A 25,388-nucleotide genomic window follows, 5' to 3' on the forward strand; every position below is an offset into this window, starting at 1 on the left:
ATGTACCACACCTAAGAACAGAGTGCCCCAGTTGGTCCCCAGTCCCAGGATAACTGTACAAGTCCAGTGCCATCCGATAAGGGGAAGTCTAGTGGAAGAAGGGGGAAGGAGGGAGGAAAGGAATGCTGCAACATGGAAGAGAAGGACATTTACGGTTAAGTTAAGATTTTACACAACTATTCTATGTCCTTCTATTCTCATGTTGCAGTATTCCAAACCCTTGGGTGAGTGCCAAACCTCAAAGGGAAGACGAGGGGGAGGCTTTGAACTATTTTCTATGAATTCATGAAGGATTGTCCTGGCAAATCCAGCCCTGGATTTGGAAATGTGATCCAATTTATAATGCTTGCTAAAGGTGTGGACAGAGGTCCATGTAGCTTCCACTAAAATAGTGGCAGTGTCCAGTCCTTTAAAGAAAGCTCCAGGTGAAGCCATAGCCTATGGGAGTGGACCTTAATCTTAGACCCTAAGGATTTCCCATGGTATGCATAGCAGAAGGAGAATGCCCTGGAAATTCAGGCAGAAATAGTCTGCTTTGTCACTGCTTTCCCCAGAGCCCTGAGATGAAAGGAGACAAACAAACTGGTCTATTTTTCTGATATACTTGGTCTTGTCAAGGTAAAACCAAAGCTGCCTATGCACATCAAGGGAATGTAACACTCTCTCACTGTCATATTGTGGACGGGCAAATAAGATGGGAAGGTGAATACCTTGGTTTAAGAATAGCTCATTGACCATCTTGGGCATGAAGGAAGGGTTGGTCCTAAAGGTTACCCTGTCCTTGTGGAAGGTGAGAAAAGGGGGGATAGCCAAGAGGGCCTGTAACTCTGACACTCTTCTAGCTGATGTTCAAGGCTACTAGGAGAATCATTTTCCAAGTGCAGTTTTTTTACAAAGACCTTAGTAGCCAGTTCAAAGGGGGCCACAATGAGCTTCTCCAGAACTTAATTCGGGTCCTATGGTGGTGGGACGGGTTTCCTGAGGGACCTGAGATGCAGCACTCCCTTTAGGAATAACTTTGCAGGTAATCAAGATGCGAAAGGGCGATCCAGAGGCAGACAAGCAGAAATAGCAGCAAGGTGGGCTTTAACAGAGAAGTATGCCAACCTTGTCATCAAGAGTTCACACAGGTATGACAGTACTAAGGGGACATCAACTTGAAAAGGGTCCAACTGTTTTTGTAGATATCATATGGAGAATCTTTTCCATTTGGACATGTAAGATCACCCAGTGTTAGGCTTCCCGGCCTCCTGCAGGACTGTGAGCACATACTCATTGTAAAGGTGTCTGTAAGGGATCAGAATTCTATCATCCACAGGGTATGGTTCAGAGACTGAAGGTGGGGATGGATTAGGGATCCCTTGTCTTGTATGAGTAGGTCCAGTCTGAGGTAACTTGTGGTAATTGCCCCTGGCTAAATGCAGAAGGAAGGAGAACCAATGCAGTCTTGGCTAAAAGAGAGTTACCAACAAGATTTTTGGTTTGTCCTGATGGATTTTCAGTATGACTTTCTGAAGAAGTGGGAAGGGGGGAATGCATACAGAAACATCCCCTTCCAAGAGATTCAGATGGCATCCATTGCCCTTGACACAGGACTGGGTAGCCTGGTGTAAAAGGATGGAAGTTGTCTGCTCATAGGGGAGGCAAACAGATCTACCGGAGGTGTACATTTGTGGACTATGTCCAGAAACGCATCCATGTGAAGCATCCATTTGTGGGACTGTGACATGGACCTGCTCAAGATGTCTGCATGGATATTCTGCTCTGAAGGGATATACACTGCCTACAGAGTGACTTCCAGTTTTGTAGCAAGCTCCCACACTAGCAAAGCTAGTCTGCATAGCAAACAGGATTTTGTTCCCCCCTGCTTTCAAATACCACATAACTGTAGTGTTGTCTGAACAATTTTAGTGGGCTCTGCTTCAGTGTATGCTGGAAGGGCTTCAGGGCCAGAAGAATTGCTCTCATTTCTCCGATATTGATATGTTCCTGTCTGATGGAGTCCGGCCAAGTGCCCTGGACTCTTAAGGAACACATGGCTGCTCCCCATCCCAGATCAGAGGCAAACATGCACATCTCCTGTACTGGCAAGGGGGCCCGCAAGGGGAGTCCTGGGTTGCAGTTCAATTGATTCAGCCACCACTGAATCTTTTTCCTGAGGCAAGGTAGGAAGGAGATCTTGTACTCTACAGGATGCGAGTGTCTTGGGTACCATTGAAACTTTCTCATGTGGAGCCTTGCCAACGGCAACATGGTAATGGTTGATGCCATGTGACCCAGGAGTCTGAAATACTGCTTAGCAGTCAAGGCTGTGGCTTGAAGGCACTGCCTTAAGTTTTTCACCTTTTGAGGTGTCAGAAAGGCCCTCATGACATCCTTCTTTATCCTGCACCCCAGGAATATTTGGTCCTGAAAGGGGTTCAAGTTGGACTTGGGGTACTTTATTCTGAAACCCAGTGCTTGCAGGAGTGATATTACTGTTTGTAGATGGCACTGCAGGGATTCTGGGCAATCTGCATGGATGAGGAGATCATTTAAGTATGGGAATATTTGAATCCCTCGAGTCCTGCAGAAGGCCACAACTGGTGCCAAGCACTTGAAGACCCTTGGTGCTGTAGAAAGTCCAAAGGGCAAGGCAGAGAAATGAAAATGTCAGTAGCCCACAGAAAAGTTTAGGTATCTCCTGTACTTTGGCGTTACCGGGCTGTGCAGATAGGTGTCCTTGATGTCCAAGTTGGTCAAGAATGCCTGAGGAGAAATGAAGAGGGCTGCAGAGTGAGCATATGAAAAAGAGGGTACTTGCAGGAAGAAACTGAGGTGGGAAAGGTCTAGGACTGGTCTCCATGGACCATCTTTTCTTGGGACTAGGAAGAGTCTGAAATAGAAAACCCTTTCCCTTTTCTATCACAAGGACTGACAATTGTTCCTTGGGCCAAAAGCCTATCACTGGCTGAAAAAGGGGGAGCTATTCTTTGGGGGCTGAAGAATGCCCCTCAAGGTGGGTGTTGTGATCCAAGTCAAGAAATAACACTTGCCCTGTCCTGAAATTAAGGCTTCTGGGCCGGAGTCTGAGCAGGCCTGGAAGGAGTTTGTTGTTTCCTGGCACTCTTTCTGCCCCTGGAAGTAGGAGGGGGAGCAGAGTGTTTTCTTATGAATGAGTTTTTGAGGGGAAATTCCTGTGGAATTTGGGGACAGGACAAATGAACAGGTGTTTCATGTCCTGTAAGTCCTTCCCCTTCTATTGCAGAGTTTTGAACAACTCAGCCAACTTAGTCACAAAGAGGGCAGAGTTATCCAGAGGTGCATCCAAAGGTTTTGCCCTAATATCATCAGGTAAGGACTGTAAACTTAGCCATGACTATCTTCTCAGGACTGAGGCAGATGCAGTGAATCTGGCAGAAGCTTCAGCTACATCATAGCTGCACCTAATGGAATGCCTAGTGACCTGAGAAGGCAGGGAAATGAGGCTGGATAATTATGCCTTGGCAGGAGAGTATGGAATCTCATTCAAACGTTTAGTGGCTTGTCCTAAAAGGGCTTGGGCATACTTAGGCATATGTGTTTGATAATTTACTGCCCTGAATGCCAAGGTAATTGATATATAAACCTTTTTACCAAGGTGCTCCAAGGCCTTGCTGTCTTTATCCGTGGGGAGAACTGAGGTGGATGGAAGCAGTTTTGAGGCCTTATTAGCAGAAACCCATATAGTGCTAGGGTCCACTGCAGGGCACTTAAGGAATTTGGGCCCCTCAGGGACCTTACAAAATCTGTCAAGCCTTCGAGGTGCAGGGGGCTGAGTCAGGATTAATGGATGCTGCAATAAATGCATCCAAAAATGCTGTCAAGACTGGGGGTATAGCAGGAGGAGCAGGGGTGCCCATCTGAAGGAGTTCATAGTATCTTTTCTGAACTTATGTCATCTCAGAGAAGTCCCATTTGAAATGCTCCCTCATTTCAGAGGTGGTCTCCTCAAAGGTAACATCCTCACCAGGAGAATCAGTTTCTGCAGAATCTTCCTCTGGGGAGGTATAACCAAGTGGGAGATGGTAAGTGGGAGGCATATGATAGAGAGTCACCTGAAGAAGAATCAGAGGAGTCCTTCACTTCAGCTTAAGCATCTAAGGCCCGAGGCCTACTGCTCATCACAGGAGGAGCCACTATTGAGGATGAGGGCATAGCAGGCCTCAGAGCATAAAAGCATTGAAAAGGCACTGAGAAAAAGCCTGCCAGTCTGGCTGGCTCTCTGCAGAAGGAGAAACATGCTGTGTTTTCTGTTTTCTTTTAAGAGAAGGCCTAGTGGGCATTGGGGCCAAGGTAGGCCTATGTTCAGAAACCTGTGTAGTAGTGGAGGGATCCATCTGGGCAACCGGTACAAGCAGAGGATCCCAACTCACCATTGGTAGCAGACATCTGAGTCACCTCAGAAGTGCCTTCCACTCTGGGTTCTGTGGCTTCCCCAACTGTACCTGCTGTACCCATATCGGAGGTGACCGACCGCTCCTCCAGGCTAACGTCGGCCACAGGAGGGATATCGGGTGAAGGAGGTGCAGCAACAGAGTCAGGCCTAGCAACTTTGGCCTTCTTTGCTGGCTCGACAGGTTGACTAGATGGCCCCCTCCGTAGCTAAACCTAACTGCTTAAGGCACTGATTTTTCAAGGTAAATATTCAACGCATGCAGACAGTTGTGCAAAGTTTTTGGAACGAAGGCCTGGCAGATGGAGCAAGACTTATAGTCGTGCATAGGCTCTACACAAAAAAAAAAAACAAAGCTCTTGGGCGTCTTTATGGGGAGATGACCGCACCTACACTTTCCCCTTGCTGGATGAGATGAACCTACACAAACATGCAGTGATTCAAAATAACAAAATATCCCCAACAGGGTACTTATTTTAGAAAAAAGAATCAGATGGCTGGCACGGCAGTAACAGCTGATGTTCGACTGGCAGCAGAGAAGTTCTGAGGTGTGGTATGTGCAGACATCACTTCTATGGCCTACGTTCCCTTAGCCAATGTCAGACTTCCCACATACCCTGCAGTGACTAGAAGCTTTTGTATACTGCACGGATGTAAGGGTAGCAAGAGAGGAATACCCAAGGGTTTGGGATACTGCAACATGAGAATAGCAAGACATCAAGAGATGCAGCAAGAAAACAAAAGGAAGAGTTTTTGATGCTACTCTGCGTCTCGCTATTCAGCGTTAACAAAAGACTCCATGCCAAATAACTGTCAATGGAGGAGCTCCAACTCTCAACATCTGGAGGGGGTGAAAGAACCTTACATGCAATGCCACAACTGCCACCTCCTAGCTATAAAAATTATCACTTTGCAACAACCCACCTTTTAAAGAAATCAGGGCATCTAAAGGACAGCAATGAGAGCATTACACTATACACTGCTTCAGGGTTGTCAGCTCTAGGGTGAACAGGGATAAAGACCTAACTGTTTGACAGGTGATCCGAGTTAAATTAGCACCTTGGGTGCCGGGCAAGTGCTAGTCAGGGAAAATGGAGTAAGTGGCTGCTGCTGGCTCACCTATCCACATGATCGCTAGCAGATGTTCATCTAGTGGTGTTCCATGCCAGCCAATCCCACTTTGTTGTGGTGCATTTGTGAGAAGAAACTGATGCAGGGAGGCATCCAGCAGTGACTGTAGGCTTGAAAGAGCCACATGAGGTACTCCCAAAGTGAGAGGGTACACCATCACCCCAAGACAGCAAGTTGGGCCATTCCCTACTACTTCACTCTTGCCAAGGAAAGGGGAGGGGGGAGCTGATTAGGGTTCCTGGGTAGGAATGAATGGGCTGTACAGCTCCCAGCTGGCTAGAGAATACCCAGTTCCTTGTTCAGTCAGAAAGAATGGGGCAACTGGTTGAAGATACAGGAGCCATTAAACAAGGTCTCAGTGGAAGCAGAAAAAAAAAGTACAGTTGTGTACACTTACCATAAATATAGACGTTCAAGTGCATTCACTGTCATTACATTTGGGTTATCTGCTTGCAGGTAGCCCTCAGTTTGCCTGATTATCAAACTCTTGGGCCCTGCATCGGTTGCTGTCTCATCTTCCATGATGTCAGGTAGTCAGGGGTAAAGTATGCAGCCAACGCCATTACATCAGCTTTTCCTGCCCCAGATGTCAGGTGCCCCCATAATGGGAAGCAATTATATACAAGGTTACACCTCCAACAAAAAAGCAAATACACCAGAAAGCTTAAGTATAGTAAACAAGAAGAGCTGTATAGTCAATAGAAGTCAGGGGGCTGGAGGGAGGGTAACCAGGACTGCAACAGTGAATACAGTCGAACATCTACATTTAAGGTACGTGTATACAACTGTACTATGTTCTTCGTGTTTCACTGTTGCAGTCATTACATCTGGGTAGATTCCCAAAGCTAAGGAAGGGAGGAGGCAGTTGAGCATTAGGACTAGCTATTAGGCCCTGCAAGACTGCAGTGGCAAAACCAGTTCTGGATTTAGAAAAAATTGGCAAGTGATAATGCTTGGTGAAGGTATGTACAGAACTCCAGGTAGCAGCTTCTAGGATGTCCCCTGGTAGGAACACCTCTGAGAAAGGCTGTAGAAATAGATGCAGCCCTGGTGGAATGGGGTCTTATCCCCTGTGGGGTAGGTTTTCCATGGTGCTTATAGCAGGAAAGAATGCAATGGCCTATCCACTTAGAAATGGTTTGCTTTGAAATGGCCTTACCCTCTGCCCCTGAAGCAAAGGCAACTAGCAGCTGCTCAGATTTCCTGAGAGGCTTGGTCCTGTCTAACTAAAATTTAAGTAGTCTGCGCATGTCCAAGGAGTGCAGTATTCGTTCCCCTTTGTTCTGTAGATTAGAAAAGAAGGTTGGCAAATGAATGGACTGATTAAGGGCCACACTGGATACCACCTTGGGCATAAAGGAAGGATTGGTCGTCCGCATGAAAGATGATGAAAGGCTCCACTGCCATGAGGGCCTGTAATTCAGACACCCGTCATGCTGAAGTGATGGCTATAAGGAAGGCTGTTTTCCAAGAAAGTAATTTCAACTCCGCAGTTGCAGCTGGCTCAAAAGGAGGTAGAGTGAGATTTTCCAATACAATGTTAAGGTCCCAGGCAGGAGTACAAGCTTTCCTTGGTGTTCTTAAATTTTTGGCCCCTCTGAGGAACTGTTTCACTGGGGGATGAGAGAAGAGGAGTGGCTCAGTATTATGTGCTGAAATCGTCGTGGCATGAATTTTAATGGAAGAGAAGGAAAGGCCCTTGTGAAGCATCTGTTAAGTATTGAAGAATATGTGATAAACTGGGCACTGTTGTACCCATCACCAGAGTATGGCTCAAGGAACAGAATCTTTTCCACTTTTCAGCATAGAATTTTCTAGTACTAGGCCTCCTTGCCTCCAGGATGACATCCAGCACTTGTTTGCGGAGGGATGGTATAGGAGAACTCAGGTAATTAGCCAGGCTGCCAGGTTCAGGGTTTGAAGCTGAGGGTGCAGAATCTGGCCCTCCTGTTGGGACACTAGGGAAAGTACAGCTGTGTACACTTACGATAAATGTAGATGTTAGAGTGTATTCACTGTTGCAGTCATTACATTTGGGTAATCTGCTGGTATGTTGCCCTCAGTTGGCCTGAATTCCAAAGTCTTGGGTCCTGCGTCAGTTGCGGTCTCCTCTTCCATGACGTCAGGTCGTCAGGGGTATAAAACATGCAGCCAACACCATTTTCTTTAGTTTTTCTTGCCCCAGATGTCAGTTGCCCCCAAAAAGGTAGCAATATTATATATATATATATATATATATGTATATATATATATATATATGTATATATATACACACATACACACACACACACACATGCATCAATGTAAACTTTACCTTCATCTACAAGCAAATACACCACATAGGTTGTAGAAGATAGAGAAGGAAAGATAAACTGTAGAATGACAGGGGGATGTTGGGAGGGTAACCTGGACTGCAACAGTGAATACACTCAAACACATTTATGATAAGTGTACACAACTGTACTATGTTCTTCGTGTTTCACTGTTGCAGTCATTACATTTGGGTAGAATCCCAAAGCTATGGTTGGAAGGCTAGAGCTATACAGCATTAGGTGCGGCTATAAGGCCCTGCAGCACTGCAGTTGTAAAGCCTGCCCTGGACTTAGAGTAGAGAGGCAAATGGTAATGCTTTGTAAAGGTGTGAACAGAACTCCAAGTAGCAGCCTCTAGAATGTCTTTGGTTGGTACTCCTCTGAGAAAGGCTGCCAAAGTAGCTGCAGCTCTGGTGGAATGAGACCTAATGACCTTGGGCACAGGTTTACCATGGTGTAAGTAGCATAAATGGATGCAGTGGCTTATCCACTTTGAAATTGTCTGCTTTGAGATAGCCTTTCCTTCTGAGCCTGCAGCATATGACACTAGTAATTGCTCAGTTTTTTTTTTTTTTTTTTTTTTAGAGCTTTTGTCCTGCTCAAGTAGAATCTTAGCGGTCTGTGTATGTCCAAGGAATGCAGAATTCTCTCCCCTTTGTTCGGCGGATTTGGATAAAAAGTTGGCAGATGAACTGTTTGGTTAAGAGCCACAATGGAAACCACCTTGGGCATAAAAGTAGGATTTGTCTTCAGAGATGCCCTGTCTGGGTAAAATATGATAAAAGGCTCTACAGCCATGAGGGCCTGTAGCTCTGAAACTCTTTTTGCTGAAGAAATTGCTAGTAGCAGAGCAGTCTTCCATGATAACAACTTTAAAACATCAATAGCGGCTGGTTCAAATGAAGGCAGGGTGAGCTTTTCCAACACATAATTGAGGTCCCATGCAGGTAATGGTGATCTTCTAGGAGGCCTTAGGTTTTTGGCTTCTCTAAGATACTGCTTTAGTAAAGGATGAGAAAAGATTGGTGGCTCTGTATTGTAATGAGCCGAAATGGCAGAGGCATGGATTTTGATTGATGAGAAAGATGGGCCTTTGTCAAGCATCTCAGTTAAGTATTGTAAAATCTAAGGAATATGTGGTTTTGCTGTATCAGTTCCTTGTGCTCGATTCCAAACACAGAATCACTTCCATTTGTCAGCATAAGATTTTCTAGTACTAGGCCTTCTGGCTTCCAAAAATGACATCCATCACAGCTTTACTGAGAGGTGTCGTGCGTACGATTACATGATTAGCCATGCTGCCAGATTCAGAGTCTGTAGTTGATTGTGCAGGATCTGATTTGTTTTGCTGGGACAGTAGTTGTGGTCTTTGAGGCAAGGTCCATGCTGAGTATTGAGACATGTTCCTTAGGATTGGGTACCAGTATTGGCGGGCCAGTCCAATGCAATTAATATCATCTTTGGCATCTCTTGTCTGACTTTTAGGAGGATCTTGGGTAGAAGGGGTAGAGGAGGAAAGGCGTAAACTGACAGGTTTTTCCAACTGAAGGATAGGGCATCCACTTTCCATGCTTGTCTGTGATATGTCCTTGTGCAGAATCTTTTCAATTGATAATTTTGAGGAGAGGCTAAGAGATCTATGTCTGGGCTCCCCCATTTCTCTGTTATCATGCTGGATACTTGTGGATTTAGTTTCCACTCGTGAGGATCCATAAGGTTTCTGCTTAAGTCATCTGCCAGAGTGTTCTGTTTTCCTGGCAGGAATTGAGCTTGAAGATTTATTTGGTAGGTCAAAGCTGTGTACCACAGTGCCATGGCTAATCTGCAAAGGGGGTATGAGTGTGTGCCCCCTTGTTTGTTTATATACCACGACTGTGGTGTTGTCCGTCTATCAGTAGTTGTCCTGGATGAAACAAGTCCTTGAATGCAGTTAGGACATTTTGAACAGCTAGCATCTCTTTCTGGTTGATATGTAGATGCATTTGATTTGGTGCCCATATACCCTGAATGCATCTTCCTGCCATGTGGGCCCCCCAGGCATAATCTGATGAATCTGTTTTTAAGGTTTGGCTGGCAGGGGGTAGAGTGAAGGGCCGTCCCATGTTTTGGTGACAGGCCTTTGCCCACCACAGAAACTCCTGTTGCAGGCAGGGGATGAGAGAAACCATTGTTTCCAGACTGTGTGAATGTTGACTCCATAAACTTTTTAGGTACCATTGAAGTTACCTCATATGCAGTCTTGCATATGGAATTAGTAGGATGCAGGATGCCATGAAGCCCAGAGCCTGCATAATTTGTCTTGTAGAAGACTGGGTTTTTGTTGCCATCAGTTTGAAGTAAGTAGTCAGTTGCCTTTGTTTGTCTGGCGTGAGGTAAGCCATCTGGGCAGTTGTATGCAAGCTTGTACCCAGGAATGTTATCTTTTGAGAGGGTACCAGTTGTGATTTCTTTTCGTTTGTGTACCCTAGGCATGCTAGAAGCCTTTTCACAAATGCCAGGTGTCGTAGAAGAGTGTCCTTGTTCTCTGCTTGAATGAGACAGCCGTCCAAGTAAGGATATATTTGAATACTTCTTTGTCTGCAAAATGCAATTACTGGTGCCAGGCACTTTGTAAAGACCCTGGGAGCTGTAGCTAAGCCAAAGGGCAGTGCAGATAATTGGTAATGCATTAAGCCAGCCTTGAATCTGAGGTAGCTTCTGCACGACTGTCTTATTGGGACATGCAGGTATGCCTCAAGTCTAAAGTCACCAGCCAAGCATTCTTGCCCAGCATGGGCAGAAGCTGTTGCAAAGTGAGCATTTTGAATTTTGGAATGTCCAGGTATGTGTTCAAAATCGATAAATCCAGTACTGGCTGCCAGGCTTTGTCCTTTCTGGGTACCAAGAACAGTCGAGTAAAAACCTTGTCATTTTTCCTGTTCTGGTACTGTCTGAATGGCCCCCATATCCATGAGGGACGTAATCTGTTTCTGAGCCTCTGCCCATTGTTTTTTTGGCAGGTCTGGCCAACCATTTGTCATTGGCAGTGTGGGGAAATGGAATCTATCCCTGTGATACGATGTTCAGTACCCACTTGTCCTTGGTTATTAACTGCCAATTCTGAGCAAAAAGTGCTAATTTTCCCCCTATGGGTGCTGCCAAAAGATAAGTGCTTGGTGTAGGCAGAGGGAAGTCATTGGGATTGCTTTCTGTAGGTTTGCACTTTATCTCCTCCAGATTTGGAGGTGGATGCGCCCCATTGCATTGACCTGTTTGAGTCTTGAGCCTGGTACCTGGAACCCTTAGGGCGTCTGGATTTGCCCCTTTGAGCTCTGTCTGACACAGGAAAGGACCAATTTTTTGTAGGCCAGTGTCTACTGAATCTAGGTGGCTGCACTTGTAAGAAATCTTTAACAGTTTGCACAGACTTCGCTTTGTCTTCCATTTTCTTTAAAACCTCTTCTGCCTTAATACCACACAGAGAATCATGCTGTAAAGCAATTTAGCTTTAACACGATCAGGCAAATTTTGTTCCTTTAACCAGGCATGCCTCCTAATCACAGATCCAGTAACTGTGGCCCTACAGGAGGCCTCTAAAGAATCAAAACCACATTGCAAAGTATGCTTTCCAACTTGTTCAGCTGCATGTAATAATTCCTACAATTCCTTATTTTTTGCACATTCTGAAATTATCATTTTCTATTTCAGCAATCCCATAACATGTTGTTGGTACTTAAGCATATGAAATTGACAGTTTAAGGCCCTGATTGCCAAGGTTGCATATGTATAAACCTTTTTTCCCCCCATCTGTCCAGCGCCCTTGAATCTCTGTTGGTGGGGGTAGGGTTTTTTGCTGTTGAGGCCTTAACTCCCTTTGGATCCTGTGGAATAGTTTCAGAATCAGCAGCAGGGTTTTTAAATAAAAATTTACGATAGTCAGGGACCCTGTAAATACCTGTCAGGCTTACTGGGAGCCGGAGGTAGAGTCAGGGGTCAGGCTTGACTCCGAAAAAACATCATCCACAATGTCTAACACAAGGGGAATGGCTAAAGGCTTGTGCTGAGGGAGAAGGAGGAAATCCCTGAGCCTCTTTTTTGATTCTGAGAAGTCTAGACTCTCCCAGTGAAAATGTTCCCTCAAAGTATGCAAGGTTTCTCCAAATGAATAATCCTCAGGAGGAGATGCAGATGGAATAGACTCCTCAGCATCAGAATCCTCATAGGGAGGTAAAGATAATTCCTGATCAGAAGAGGAATCAGAAGAAATAGAACCCTGATCTGAAGATTCATAGTCAGTGTCCTGCCTAGGCCTCTTATCTGGAGGGGGATGGCTACCCTTGATCAAGGTAATAAGGTCTTCAGCCATTTTGATAATCTGTTTTTTAGGCATAGAGGCCTGAGCATGTGGCTCAGGTGTTGTTTTTTAGTTTTAGAAGGTGTCTTTGCCTTTGGTTTTGCAGCTTTTGTCAGTCTGATATAAAAATGTTGAGGTCTGAATACACCCTCAGAAGCCGGTGTCTGCTCAGCGGCTCCGGACCTATCCGAGGGAGATACATCCATTGGTCCAATACCTTGAGTATCTTGTGGCATGCTGGACTCCACATGGGTGTCGGCAGAGGCCTGCGACTCGAAGGTAGCGGGTAACAGGGCCTGCGAAAGTGCCTCACTGAGTACCGGCAAACTGGCGACTGGCTTAGGAGAAGCTTCATCGATTTTGGATATCGACTGCCTTTCTCTGTCCTTTTCTTTGAGTTTTTTATTTACTCCGGTAGTCGGATTGCTATCAGACATCTCAGGGTAGTTAAATCTGTTTCCAAAATACTTAGATGCAAAAATATACAGACGCTTAATAGTGCGTTGGTTAAATCTAGCACAAAACCGACAGCCAGGCACATTGTGATCAGGGCCTATGCAAGGAATACAGTATAAATGGAAATCCTTATGAGGTATTTGCTTCCCACAAGTAATAGAATTAATAACTTTTTCTGACATCGGTAAATAGCAAGAAAAAAAGTTTCCCCAACGGGGTACTTAGCTTTATTGAAGACTTCAGTTCTGAAAATCAAACGCGAATATTTCAGTAGTCGGCCGACCGGCACTTGCGAAATGCTTCTGCTTCGGGCATCGCACAGCAAGAAAGACTAAAGAAAATGGTGTTGGCTGCATGTTTTATACCCCTGACGATCTGACGTCATGGAAGAGGACAGAGCAACCGACGCAGGACCCAAGACTTTGGAATTCAGGCCGACTGAGGGTAACCTGCCAGCAGATTACCCAAATGTAATGACTGCAACAGTGAAACACGAAGAACATGGAGTCTGAGGCAGGTGCCATGGTTCCAGTAGTGACATACTGTGCAGGAGGGGGTACATCAGTGTTGGCATGGCCAGGCTGGTGCAATGAGTATTGTCCTTCGTTTGTCCTGTTTGATCTTTAGTAAAACTTTCGAGAGGAGAGACAGGGGTAAAGGCATAAACTGAGAGGCTTTCCCAGGTAAAGGACAGGGCATCCACTTTCCAAGCTTGTCTGTGGGGAGTCCTTGTGCAGAATTTGTCCAATTGGTAGTTCTGAGGGGAGGCAAACAGGTCCATCTCTGGGCTCCCCCATTTATTTCTCAGAATGTTGAATATCTTTGGCTCCAGTTTCCACTCGTGTGGGTCCATGAGATTTCTGCTTAGGTCATCTGCCAGCATATTTTGCTTGCCTGGCAGGAATTGAGCTTGTAGGTGCACTTGGTAGCTCAAGGCTGTGTTCCACAGAGCTATGGCTAGTCTGCAGAGGGGGTATAAGTGGGTTCTCCCCTGCTTGTTTATGTACCACATAACAGTGGTGTTTGTCCATCTTTACCAATAACTGTCCTGGAAGAATGCAGTCCTTGAAGGCTGTCAGAGAATTCTGTACACCTAACATTTATTTTTGACTGATATGCAGGTGCATTTGACTCCGGTTCCATTTGCCCTGAATGCACTGCCATGCCAAGTGAGCCCCCCATGCATATTCTGATGCATCTGTTGTTAGGGTTTGGGTGGCAGGGGGTAGAGTGAATGGCAGTCCCTTGTTGTGGTGGCAGGTCTCTGCACACCAAAGGAACTCTGTCTTTATACAAGGAATGATGGGAATAATTGATTGCAGGTCCTGATAATGTTGACACGAAAGGCTTTTTAGATACTATTGTAGTTTCCTCATATGCAGTCTTGCATATGGAATTAGTAGAATGGAGGAAGACATGAACCCCAGGGCTTGCAGTATTTTCCTTGCAAATAGCTCGGTCTTTGTGGTCAGTAGTTTGAAGTAGGCTGTCAAACTTGTTTCTCTGGCATGAGGTAGGCCATCTGGGAAGTTGTATTCAAGCTTGCTCCCAAGAATATGTTGGCAGGGTACTAAGTGAGATTTCTTTTCGTTTATGGCATACCCAGTGAGGTTAGCAGTTTCTTTACAAATACCAGATGATTTAACAGTATGTCCTGGCTTTCTGCCTGAATTAGACAATCGCCCAGGTATGGGTATATTTGAACATTTCTTTGCCTGCAGAATGCAATGACTGGAGTTGGGCTCTTTGTGAATACCCTGGGAGCAGTAAATAAGCCAAAGGGCAGTGCAGAGAACGGATAGTGCATGTAGCCTGTTCTGAAGTGTAGGTATTTTCTGCAAAATTCCCTTATTGAGATGTGCAGGTAAGCTTCCTTTAAATCCAATGATGTCAGCCAGACATTTTTGCCTAGCATGGGAAGCAGCTGATGAAGAGTTAGCATTTTGAATTTTGGGATTACCAACAAGGTGTTTAGGATAAACAGGTCCAGGATAGGATGCCAGGAATTGTCTTTTCTGGGAACCAGGAAAAGTCTTGAGTAAAAACCTTGTCCCCATTCCTTTTCTGGGACAGGTTGAATAGCCCTGATACTTAGAAGATTAAGAACCTGCTGTTGAGCCTCTGCCCACTGGTTTGGGGGTAGGTCTAGTCAACCGTTTGGGGTTAAGGAGTGGAAGTGGAATCTGTATCCTTGGGAAACTATATTTAGAACCCATTTGTCTTGGGTAATGAGTTCCCACTTTTTTTCATGCAGGGCTATCTTTCCCCCTAAAGGAACAGTCAGTTGAGCAGGGCTTGAAAGGTTTAAGGTTAAGTCATTGTGACAGTTTACTATAGGGGGGTGTCTTACCACTTCCAGCCTTGGAAGCGGGAGCCCCCCACTGCTTAGGCCTGTGAGTGCCTTGAGACTGAAGCCTGGGTGGTCTTGCTGGTCCAGGGTTTGGACAGAGAAGGCTTGGAAGAGACAGGAAAGGACCAATTCTTAGAAGGCCAGTGCCTACTAAATCTGTGAGGCTGTACTTGCAGGAAATATTTAACAGCTTGCATATATTTAGCTTTTTCCTCCTTTTTAAGTACTTCTGCTTTGTTGCCAAACAGGTTGTCGTGGTGTAAGGGAGCATCCAGTAATTTAGCTTTAACATGATCTGGCAAAGTTTGCTCCTTAAGCCAAACATGCCTTCTAAGTACAGACCCAGTGACAGCAGCCATGCAAGATACCTCTAAGGAATCAAAACCACATTGCAAAGTATGTTTACCAAATGGGGACTACCTTACCAAAGCCCAACTTATCCTCAGTCCAAAGAAAACTCAGCTTATGATTACAACCAGTTCTAACAAAAACACTAACAGTCAATTCACTATCTACTCCACTAATGCTACTCCAATTGCTCCAGTGGCACAGGCGAAGCTATTGGGAATAACCATAGACTCCCAGCTAAAATTTGATAGTCATCTCAACTTAACTATTAAAAAAGTACATGCCAAACTGGGGTCGCTCTACCGTATCAAACCATTTCTTACCAACAACACAAGATCAGCCATTGCTCGCTCCCAACTTCTATCCACCCTACTCTATGCATCTCCCATTCTGTCTAATCTCAACAAAACTGAACTAAGCAAAATGGAAGCCTGCTATAATAGAATTGCCCACTTTGCTGCAAATTGCTCATATAGAACTCATCACTGTACTTCTTTGAGACAGCTCCACTGGCTTGAACTGCCCAACCTCCTAACCTACAATCAGCTCTGCCTCTGTCATTCTATCTATTACCTCCCCAATAAGTGTCCTGCCCTCAAAAACCTAGTACAACATCACTCAGCCAAAAGGCCTCTTAGATCATCAAGCAAACTACTACTAGAAGTCACCAACAGCTACAATAGCTTTGGAGATGCACTATATAGTAGTTCAGTGGCTAAAAAATGGAACTCTGTCCCTACAAGCATTCAAAATACATAATCCAAAGCCTCCTTTATAGATCTCTTCAGGCTACATCTCAAGGAAAGTTGGCAGTGACCATGACTGCTTCCCAGGCTAATGAAAGTGGATAACACATGCATACAAAATCTAGAGCACTTGACAATAGTTTTCAATCTTACTCACAAACACTGGCTAATCTACAATGTATGTACTGTACCTGTGTACTATGAATGTATTCTACCTATGTTCCAAATTTCAGCTGTACACCACAAATCTATTAATTGCCTTTATTTTTAAAATTAATATTTTTTTGTTTGTTCTCTCCACTGTAACTGTTTATGTGCCACATACCACTGTAAAAACATGTCTCCTGTAATTTGTGTGTATACTGATCATGTCTAAATCACTAAATGAGTCTGTAATTTTTCTTTGTGGAGCTTTTCTCCCCGGGCCTCTGCTGAAAAAGGGCCTTTTCGGCTCAGACACCCCCGGTTAACAAATGTAAAATAAAATAAAAATAAATAAATAACTTGTTCAGCAAAATGCATTAAATCCTGTAATTCTTTATTTTTGGCACAGTCAGGAATCAACATAACTTTCTGTTTTAAGTAATCCAATAATATGCTGCTGATGCATTAACATATGAAACTGGCAGTTTAAGGCCCTAATGGCCAAAGTAGCAGAAGTGTACATACCTTCTTACCCCATCTGTCCAGAGCCCTGGAATCTCTATCAGATGGAGTAGGGTTTTTGGCAATAGTAGCCTTAATGCCTTTGGGTCCCTGTGAAATGGTCTCTGGATCCGCAGTAGGATTCTTAAACAGGAAATTGTGAGAGTCAAGTACTCTAATACCTGTCAGGTTTCCTGGGAGCTGGAGGTAAAGTGTCTGGGGCCAGGCTAGATTCCATGAAGGCATCATCTACAATGTCCAGTACAGGAGGGATAGCTAAAGGCCTGTGTTGAGTTAAGAGCAAGAATTCCCTAAGCCTCTTTTTGGAGTCAAGAGTAATCCTGGCTTTCCCAGCGGAAATGCTCCCTAAGAGTATGCAAAGTTTCACCAAAAGAGAAATTTTCTGGAGGGGAAGCAGAGGGAAAGGAGTCCTTTGCATCAGAATCCTCAAAGGTAGATAAGGGCAAATCCTGGTCATCAGAAGAAACAAATTTCAGAATCCTGATCAGAAGAATCAGAAGGAAAATCAGTTCTGTATCTCAGACAGAGAAGGGTGGCTTCCCCTGATTACAGTAATAAGGTCTTCAGCCATTCTTATTTGTTTTTTATGCACAGGGGTCTGACCATGCGGTCTGGGCACCAGTTTTCTAGGCATGGATCGAGTTTTAGGCCATAAAGAAGAAGGCATTGGTTTGATATGCAAGTCAGTACGCCTGAATACACCCTCAGAAGCCGGTGCCTGCACAGCGGCTCCGGACCCAGCCAAGGTAGAGAGACATCCCCAGGTTCCATTGTCGAAGAAGCATCTTGCGGCATACCAGACTCCAAATGGGTCTCAGTAGAGGCCTGTGAATCTGATGTAGCAGGTATCAGGGGTTGCAAAAGCATCTCACTGAGTACCGGCGAACTGGCTACTAGCTTAACGGAAGCGTCAACAGCTTTGGACATATGCGATCTTATTTTTTCGGAATGGCGGTAGTTGGATGACTTACCGAAGTCATTTCTAGATAACTGAACAGAGTATCAAAATAGTTAGATGCAAAAATGAACAGACGACGAATAGGTCGAGGATTGAATACGGCACAAAACTGACAGCGAGGGACGTCGTGGTCTGGGCCTAAGCATGGAATGCAGAATGAATGAAAATCTTTAGGAGGTATTTGCTTTCCACAAGAAATACAATTGTTAACTTTTACTAACATCGGTTTAGAGCAAGAAAAAGGATCCCCAATGGGGTACTTGAATTTTTTGAAGACTTTGCATCTGAAACTCGAAAACGAAAATTTCAGGAGTCGGCCGACCGGCACTTGCGAAATGCTTCTGCTTTGGGTACGGCAAGGCAAGAAAGACTGATGTAATGGTGTTGGCTGCATGCTTTATACCCCTGACTACCTAACGTCATGGAAGATGAGACCGCAACAAACACAGGACCCAAGACTGATACTCAGGCCGACTGAGGGCTACCTGCAAGCAGATAACCCAAATGGATTGACTGCAACAGTGAAACATGAAGAACATCTCACACACACCTCTTGAGGATTATCAAACTTGTCAAGAATACTTACCTTTTACCAGTCAAAGATGACGGACATATCTGACAAAAACTGTACTTCTGAACCATGAAGTCTGCTAATGCAATTATCACAACAATGGAATTTACACTGCCTTATCCCTTTTGTCCTGACTTGCTATTTGAACTGATCATGTGTACCTGCAGCAATAGAACTAATTACCCTTACATAGCTAACACATCAAACCAAAGTTCCTACTCTGACAAGAAAAGTTGAACTTTTTATATGGAATGTGCATTTATTTCAGTTTGAAATGCATGCACACCTTAAGAAATGTGGCAGGATCATATTCATATATATATGCCACTATTTAAATAAGGTAACCATTTGAAATTTAAAGGAATAAAAACATGATACTCTGAACAGCAAGAATTGTGCAAAAAAGAACTTCATGTACAATAATTCCAAGATCATGGCAAGTATTCCTCAAACTCTCAAAAAATCTTGAAATTTATTAAGGGGGGTAGAACGTACACCCCCCCCCATGACAGAAGTGCAGGGAGAGAGGATTCCTCCTGAAAAAAAGTGCTCTAAAAGGAGTACAGTGAATTTCATCATTCAGTGTATTCCCTTGGATTTGCTGCATATGTTTTTTTTTCTGTAAGATTAAGTACAGGTTTTGCAAATATGGCAGTCAGACTTTTAATGCGCCAGTTTTAAGCACAGTTTCAGCTGTAAAGAAAACATTAAGGGTCCCAAACAATAAAAGCCAAGCTCTTGCTTCTCAACTAAACTACAGTGATTTAACAATGAAACCAATATGGCTGTGTATAACGGAAAAAACACTCACCTCATCTGACTCGGAGAGAAATTCCTGCATGATATCACTCTCTCCAATGACACGGACTGAACATACTGTGTGGGAAAATATTAGAGTTAAAAAATGATAAACAGAGAAAATACACTGTTATCCTCAATGTGCTGATTTACCTGTTGTACTACATTCTGCATACCCACTGCTGTGTTTTACCAAATCCTCCCACGAATGTGAAAGATTAACTGCACTCTAAGCAGGTCCTAAAGCCACATTGCTGCCTATGCTACTTGTACCTACTGTAGTGGTGAAAGCACTGCATATTCCTAAATAAGATGACATTTAAATAATAGCAAAATATTAAAGTCTCAATGAAATGTTCCTCACTAATAATTTATGTTACTAACAAGAAAAAAGCCCTGAAAATCACAGAATATTAAATTTGCTACTCACGGTGTACTGTGTGCAAATGATTTGAAAAAAATATTTGTATACATGTTTAGAAATTAAAAACTGCATTTGAGTTTACAGCAATTTCATCTAAGCATCTCCAAATTGAACAGTGCAGCATGCAAATATTACACATAATAGCTATAAAGAAAGGAGACTCAAAACAGAGATACAACGTAAAGGTGATTGAACCTTAACAAGATTCTGTAAGTTTGTTTCAGGAGAAGTTACTTCGAGGAAGAGTCACAGTCTGGATGTATAATTACAACCCTCTAATCATGAGGGTTGCAGGATGTTAATCTAAATGATTTAATAAATTAGAGAGCCAGAAAGTGAGAAAGCAGCATCGTGGGGAGAGATCCTGGATAAAATACAAGAGGAGGAGGTGGAAGAAATTACAAGAGAGAAGAAAAGGTTGTACGAGCAGACAGTTTAAGAATGGGAAAGGCAAACAGAGAAGATAAGGGAGAGGACATGGAAAAAAAATTTAGCAAAAATTAGTAGTAAAGAGGAGAAATAACTTGAAAAGTACGACGTTTGGGAAATATAACTTCACCTCTGGGCATTTCCCCTAAGGAGGTAAGAGCTTTTTAGACATATTAAAGCTACATACTGTGACATTCTGTTTGAGTCAAGGCAATATACGGAGAAATTCTTAGAACAGTATAAAGGTATGAAAAATTACAATCAATGGAACATATATGTTGTACAAACTTAAGTGACAAAAAAAAGAATTTTGTGCAGTTTTGAAATGAAATTGAAAATGGATTACTTAACTACTTTTTAAAGATTTTTATGGACATTACAAAGATTTGTGATAATAGAGGTTTGTAGACCAGGCCCTGGGAATGTGGTGTAACGCTGAAATGGAAAACGAAAAAATGATACGTTTCTTTTGTGGTAAAGACGACCATATTTAATTAGTAATTATGACTGTGACAAAAGTGTTTTATCTGTAGTAAACCAGGGTATGAGGCTAGAAATGTGAAATGAAGAAAGTATGCACAAAAAGGGTATCCATGGATAGATTGTCAAGATAATATCCAAGTTTAATGGCAACGGCAAGAACACAAGAATGACCATAATACAGAAAAGGATCTCAAAATGTAACAAATAGAAGAAAATAAGTGAAGGAAAAGCAATGTATTTAAAGAAAGGAGGAGGAATGAAGAGTCAAGTGAAGATGAATACATGAACTGGACAGTGGTTAAGGGGAAATTTCCACAGGGAAAAGGGTAAAAGGCAAAAAATAGAAGTTTAAGAGTGTAGGCATGAAAGAAAAAAAAAAGGCAACTGGTAGAAGTAGAATGGTATAATAAATCACACAAGAAAGGTTAACATGTTAGCTATAAATGTGAATAGCACAAAAGAATAGTAAAAGATTAGGTGCATTAGAACAGTGTTCAACACTTGATATGCATATTAGAAGCCACAAGAATATTAACAGAAGGGTGTGCAAACAGAAAAGTTATGGGAAGGTGAAATTATATGGAATATGGGAAAAGAAACATGTTCAAGATTGAGTATATTATGTCAAATCAATGAGTTAGATTATACCACAGTAATATTGGCTAGAGTAACAGTGATAGATATTAGATGGAAAAAGAATGTATACATAATCATAGCAGTATTTGCAAACCTTAAAAGAAAAGAGAGAAACAATGTTTAAAATATAGATTATGTTGGAGTGAACATGGAAATTATTATTTACTGGCATTTGTTTACCGGGAAAGTTCCACTGGGCTTGGAAGCCCATTTTTGGAGGAGGCCCACGGAGAACTGCTCCATTACAATTAGTAAGTTACATTTCCAGATAAGAAGTTATATAATATTTGAAGTAAGAATGTTACAGAGCAAATTCACAGAAAGTACAGTTGTGTACCTACCATAAATGTAGATGTTAGAGTGTAATCACTGTTGCAGTCATTACTCTTGGGTTATCCTGTTGGCAGGCTACCCTCAGTTGGCCAGAATTCCAAAGTCTGGGTGCGGCGTCAGTTGCTGTCACCTCTTCCCTGATGTCAGTGTGCCAGGGGTATAAAAGATACAGCCGACGCCATTTTCTTCAGTTTTTCTTGCCCCAGATGTCAGGTGCCCCAAATTGGTATGCTGAAAAATATGCCAATAAGAAATGCATGCACAAAAATAACATTTCCTTCATCTATAAGCAAATACACCAAAAAGGTTGTATAGGATAGAGTAGTGCAGATAAGTCCCAGCAAAGAGAAGGGGGATGGTGGGTCGGTAACCTGGACTGCAACAGTGAATACACTCTAACATCTACATTTATGGTAGGTACACAACTGTACTATGTTCATTGTGTTTCACTGTTGCAGTCATTACTCTTGGGTAGAATCCCAAAGCTGAGTATGGGTGGCTGGGCTAAATAGGATTAGGAGAGGCTATGAGGCCCTGCAGAACTGCGGTGGCGAAGCCTGCCCTGGACTTAAGAGTAGAGAGGCAAGTGGTAGTGCTTTGTAAAGGTGTGCACTGAACTCCAAGTTGCAGCCTCTAAGATATCTTTAGTTGGTACTCCTCTGAGAAAGGCTGCTGCTCTGGTGGAATGAGGCCTAATGCCCTTAGGTACTGATTTGCCATGCTGAAAATAGCAGAAACGGATGCACTGGCCTATCCATTTTGAAATGGTCTGTTTTGAGATAGCCTTTCCTTGTGATCCTGCAGCATATGACACAAAGTTGCTCAGCCTTTCTGAAAGCTTTAGTTCTGTCCAAGTAGAAGTGCAACTGCCTGTGTACATCCAAAGAATGCAGAATTTTCTCTAATTTGTTCTGTGGATTTGAGTAAAAGGTAGGCAAGTGAATGGTTTGGTTGAAGGCCACACTGGACACCACCTTAGGCATAAATGTAGTGTTTGCCCTCAGAGAAACCCTGTCTGGATAAAAATGATGAAAGGTTCCACAGCCATGAGTGCTTGTAACTCGGAGACTCACCTTGCAGAGGTTATTGCTAGGAGCAGAGCTGTTTTCCAGAATAAGAATTTTATATCTGCTGTTGATGCTGGCTCGAAAGGAAGCAGTGAGAGTTTTTCCAAAACATAACTGAGGTCACAGGCCGTAATTGGTGCTCTCCTTGGAGGCCTAATGTTTTTGGCCCCTCTGAGGTACTGCCTTATTAAAGGAGGAGAGAAGAGAGGTGGTTCCGTATTGTAATGGGCTGAAATGGCAGAGGCATGAATCTTAATCGATGAGAAAGAAAGGCCTTTGTTCAGCAGTTAGGTATTGTAAAAGCTGAGGAATATTTGGTACAGACGTGTCACTGCCTTGTTCCTGGTTCCAAGCACAGAATCTTTTCCATTTTTCTGCATAAGATTTTCTGGTACTGGGCCTCCTGGCCTCCAAGATAACATCCATAACAGCTTTTGAAAGGAGTGCTCTGAATAGCTACATTATCCGCCATGCTGCCAGATTTAAGGTCCTGAGTTGGCTGTGCAGGATCTCATTGTTTTGTTGGGTCAGCAAGTGAGACGTTTGAGGCAATATCCATGCTGGACCTTGAGACAAGCTCTTTAGGATTGGGTACCAGTGCTGGCGTGGCCAGTCTGGTGCAATTAGTATCATTTTTGGCGTCTCTTGTCTGACCTTTAGGAGTACTCTGGGAAGGAGAGGCAGTGGAGGAAAGGCATATACTGTTAGATTTTTCCAGTTGAAGGATAGGGCGTCCACTTTCCATGCTTGCTTGTGATAAATCCTTGTGCAAAATCTCTGCAACTGGCAGTTGTGAGGGGAGGCAAATAGGTCTATGTCTGGGCATCTCCATTTCCTTATCATCATGCTTAAGACTTGCGGATCCAGTTTCCATTCGTGGGGATCCATGAGGTTTCTGCTTAGATCGTCTGCCAGAATATTTGTTTTTCCTGGCAGGAATTGTGCTTGCAGGTGAACTTGATAAGCCAATGCTGTGTCCCATAAGGTCATTGCTTGTCTGCAGAGGGGGTAAGAATGTGTACCTCCCTGCTTGTTTATGTACCACATGACCGTAGTGTTGTCTGTCTATCAGTAACTGTCCTGGATGAAGCAGGTCCTTGAATGCTGTCAGGGCATTTTGAACAGCTAGCATCTCTTTTTGATGTGAAGGTGCATCTGGTTTGCAGGCCATGTGCCCTGAATACATTTTCCTGCCATATGGGCCCCCCAGGCATAATCTGATGCATCCATTGCCAGTGTCTGTTTGGCTGTGGGTAAACTGAATGGCAGACCCTTGTTGTGGTGGCAGGCTTCTGTCCACCATCGAAACTCCTGTTGTAGGCAGGGAATGAGTGCAATTACTGTCTCCAGGCTGTGGCAATGCTGAGTCCAAACGCTTTTCAGATACCACTGTAGTTTCCTCATATGCAGTCTGGCATATGGAATTAGTAGACTGCAGGATGCCATGAAACCAAAGGCCTGCGGGATTTTCCTTGCAGATAAGTGGGTTTTTGATGCCAATTTCTTGAAGTAAGTAGTCAGTTGCTTTTGCTTGTCTGGCGTGAGATAAGCCATCTAGGTAGCTGTATTTAAGCTTGCACCCAGGAATATTATCTCTTGAGAGGGCACTAGTTTTGATTTCTTTTCGTTTACTGTGTACCCTAGGGCAATTCGTAATCTTTTTACAAACGCCAGATGCTTTAGAAGAGTGTCTGTGTTCTCTGCTTGAAGTAGGCAGTCCAAGTAGAGATATATTTGAATTCCTTTTTGTCTGCAAAATGCAATTACTGGTGCCAGGCATTTTGTGAAGACCCTGGGTGCAGTAGATAAGCCAAAGGGCAGTGCAGAGAATTGGTAATGCATTGAGCCAGCTATGAATCTGAGGTATCTTCTGCAAGATTGTCTGATTGGGACATGCAGGTATGCCTCTTTTAGGTCCAAAGTTACGAGCCAAGCCCTCTTGCCCAGCATGGGCAGTAGCTGCTGTCGAGTCAACATCTTGAATTTTGGAACTTCCAGAAACATATTTAGTATAGACAGGTCTAGTATTGGTCCTCCAGGTTTTGTCCTTCCTGGGCACTAGGAAAAGTCTGGAGTAAAATCCTTGCCCCTGCTCTTGTTGTGGTACTTGATGAATGGCCCTCATGTTTACGAGGGCTGTAATTTGTTTTTGTGCCTCTGCCCATTGATTGTGTGGCAGGTCTGTCATGCCCTTTGACCTTGTGTGAAAATGGAACCTGTAGCCTTGGGACACTATGTTCAGGACCCATTTGTCTTGGGTAATCATTTGCCAATTTGATGAAAAAAGTGCTAGTTTTCCCCCTAAGAGGGCTGACAAAAGAAAACTGCTTGGAACTGGTAGAGAAAAGTCATTGGGGCTGTTTCCTGTAAGGCTGGGATTTGTCTTCTCCATTTTTGGAGGTAGGAGCACCCCATTGTTTGGGTCTGTATGAGCCTTGGGGCTGAGATCTGCCTCTGGGATGCTTGTATCCGCCTCTGTGGTCTGACACTGGAAAGGACCAATTTTTAGAAGGCCAGTTCCTGCTAAATCTGGGAGGCTGCACCTGTAAGAAATCCTTGACTGACTGCATGGATTTTGCTTTATCCTCCATTTTTTTCAACACCTCTTCTGCTTTAGTACCAAAGTATCATGCTGCAATAGTACATCTAATAATTTTGCTTTAACATGATCAGGCAGATTCTTTTCCTTTAACCAAGCATGCCTTCTAATAACAGAACCTGTAACAGCGGCCCTGCAAGAGGCTTTCAGTGAATCATAACCACATTGCAAAGTATGCTTTCCCACTTGTTCAGTTGCATGCAATAAACCCTGCAATTCCTTGTTCTCTGAGCATTCAGGATTTGTCAACATTTTCTGTTTACGCAGTGACATTAAATATTGCTGATATTTATGCATATGAAACTGACAATTTAAAGCCCTTATAGCCAGGGTA

At 43.6% G+C, this 25,388-nt stretch overlaps 1 protein-coding gene across 1 annotated transcript in view; it reads right to left on the reverse strand.

Annotated features, from left to right (window-relative positions):
- Positions 1-25,388, reverse strand: part of SNX27 (sorting nexin 27) — a 2,194,393-nt gene that overhangs the window by 1,567,130 nt on the left and 601,875 nt on the right. Inside the window, exon 4 of the mRNA XM_044079208.1 lies at positions 19,097-19,161. Coding sequence (XP_043935143.1) covers positions 19,097-19,161 — 65 coding nt within the window. The remainder of the gene's footprint in view (positions 1-19,096; positions 19,162-25,388) is intronic.

The sequence above is a fragment of the Protopterus annectens genome, chromosome 8.part0 (genome assembly GCF_019279795.1).
Source record: "Protopterus annectens isolate FY-2018-M chromosome 8.part0, PAN1.0, whole genome shotgun sequence".
NCBI lineage: Eukaryota > Metazoa > Chordata > Ceratodontiformes > Protopteridae > Protopterus > Protopterus annectens.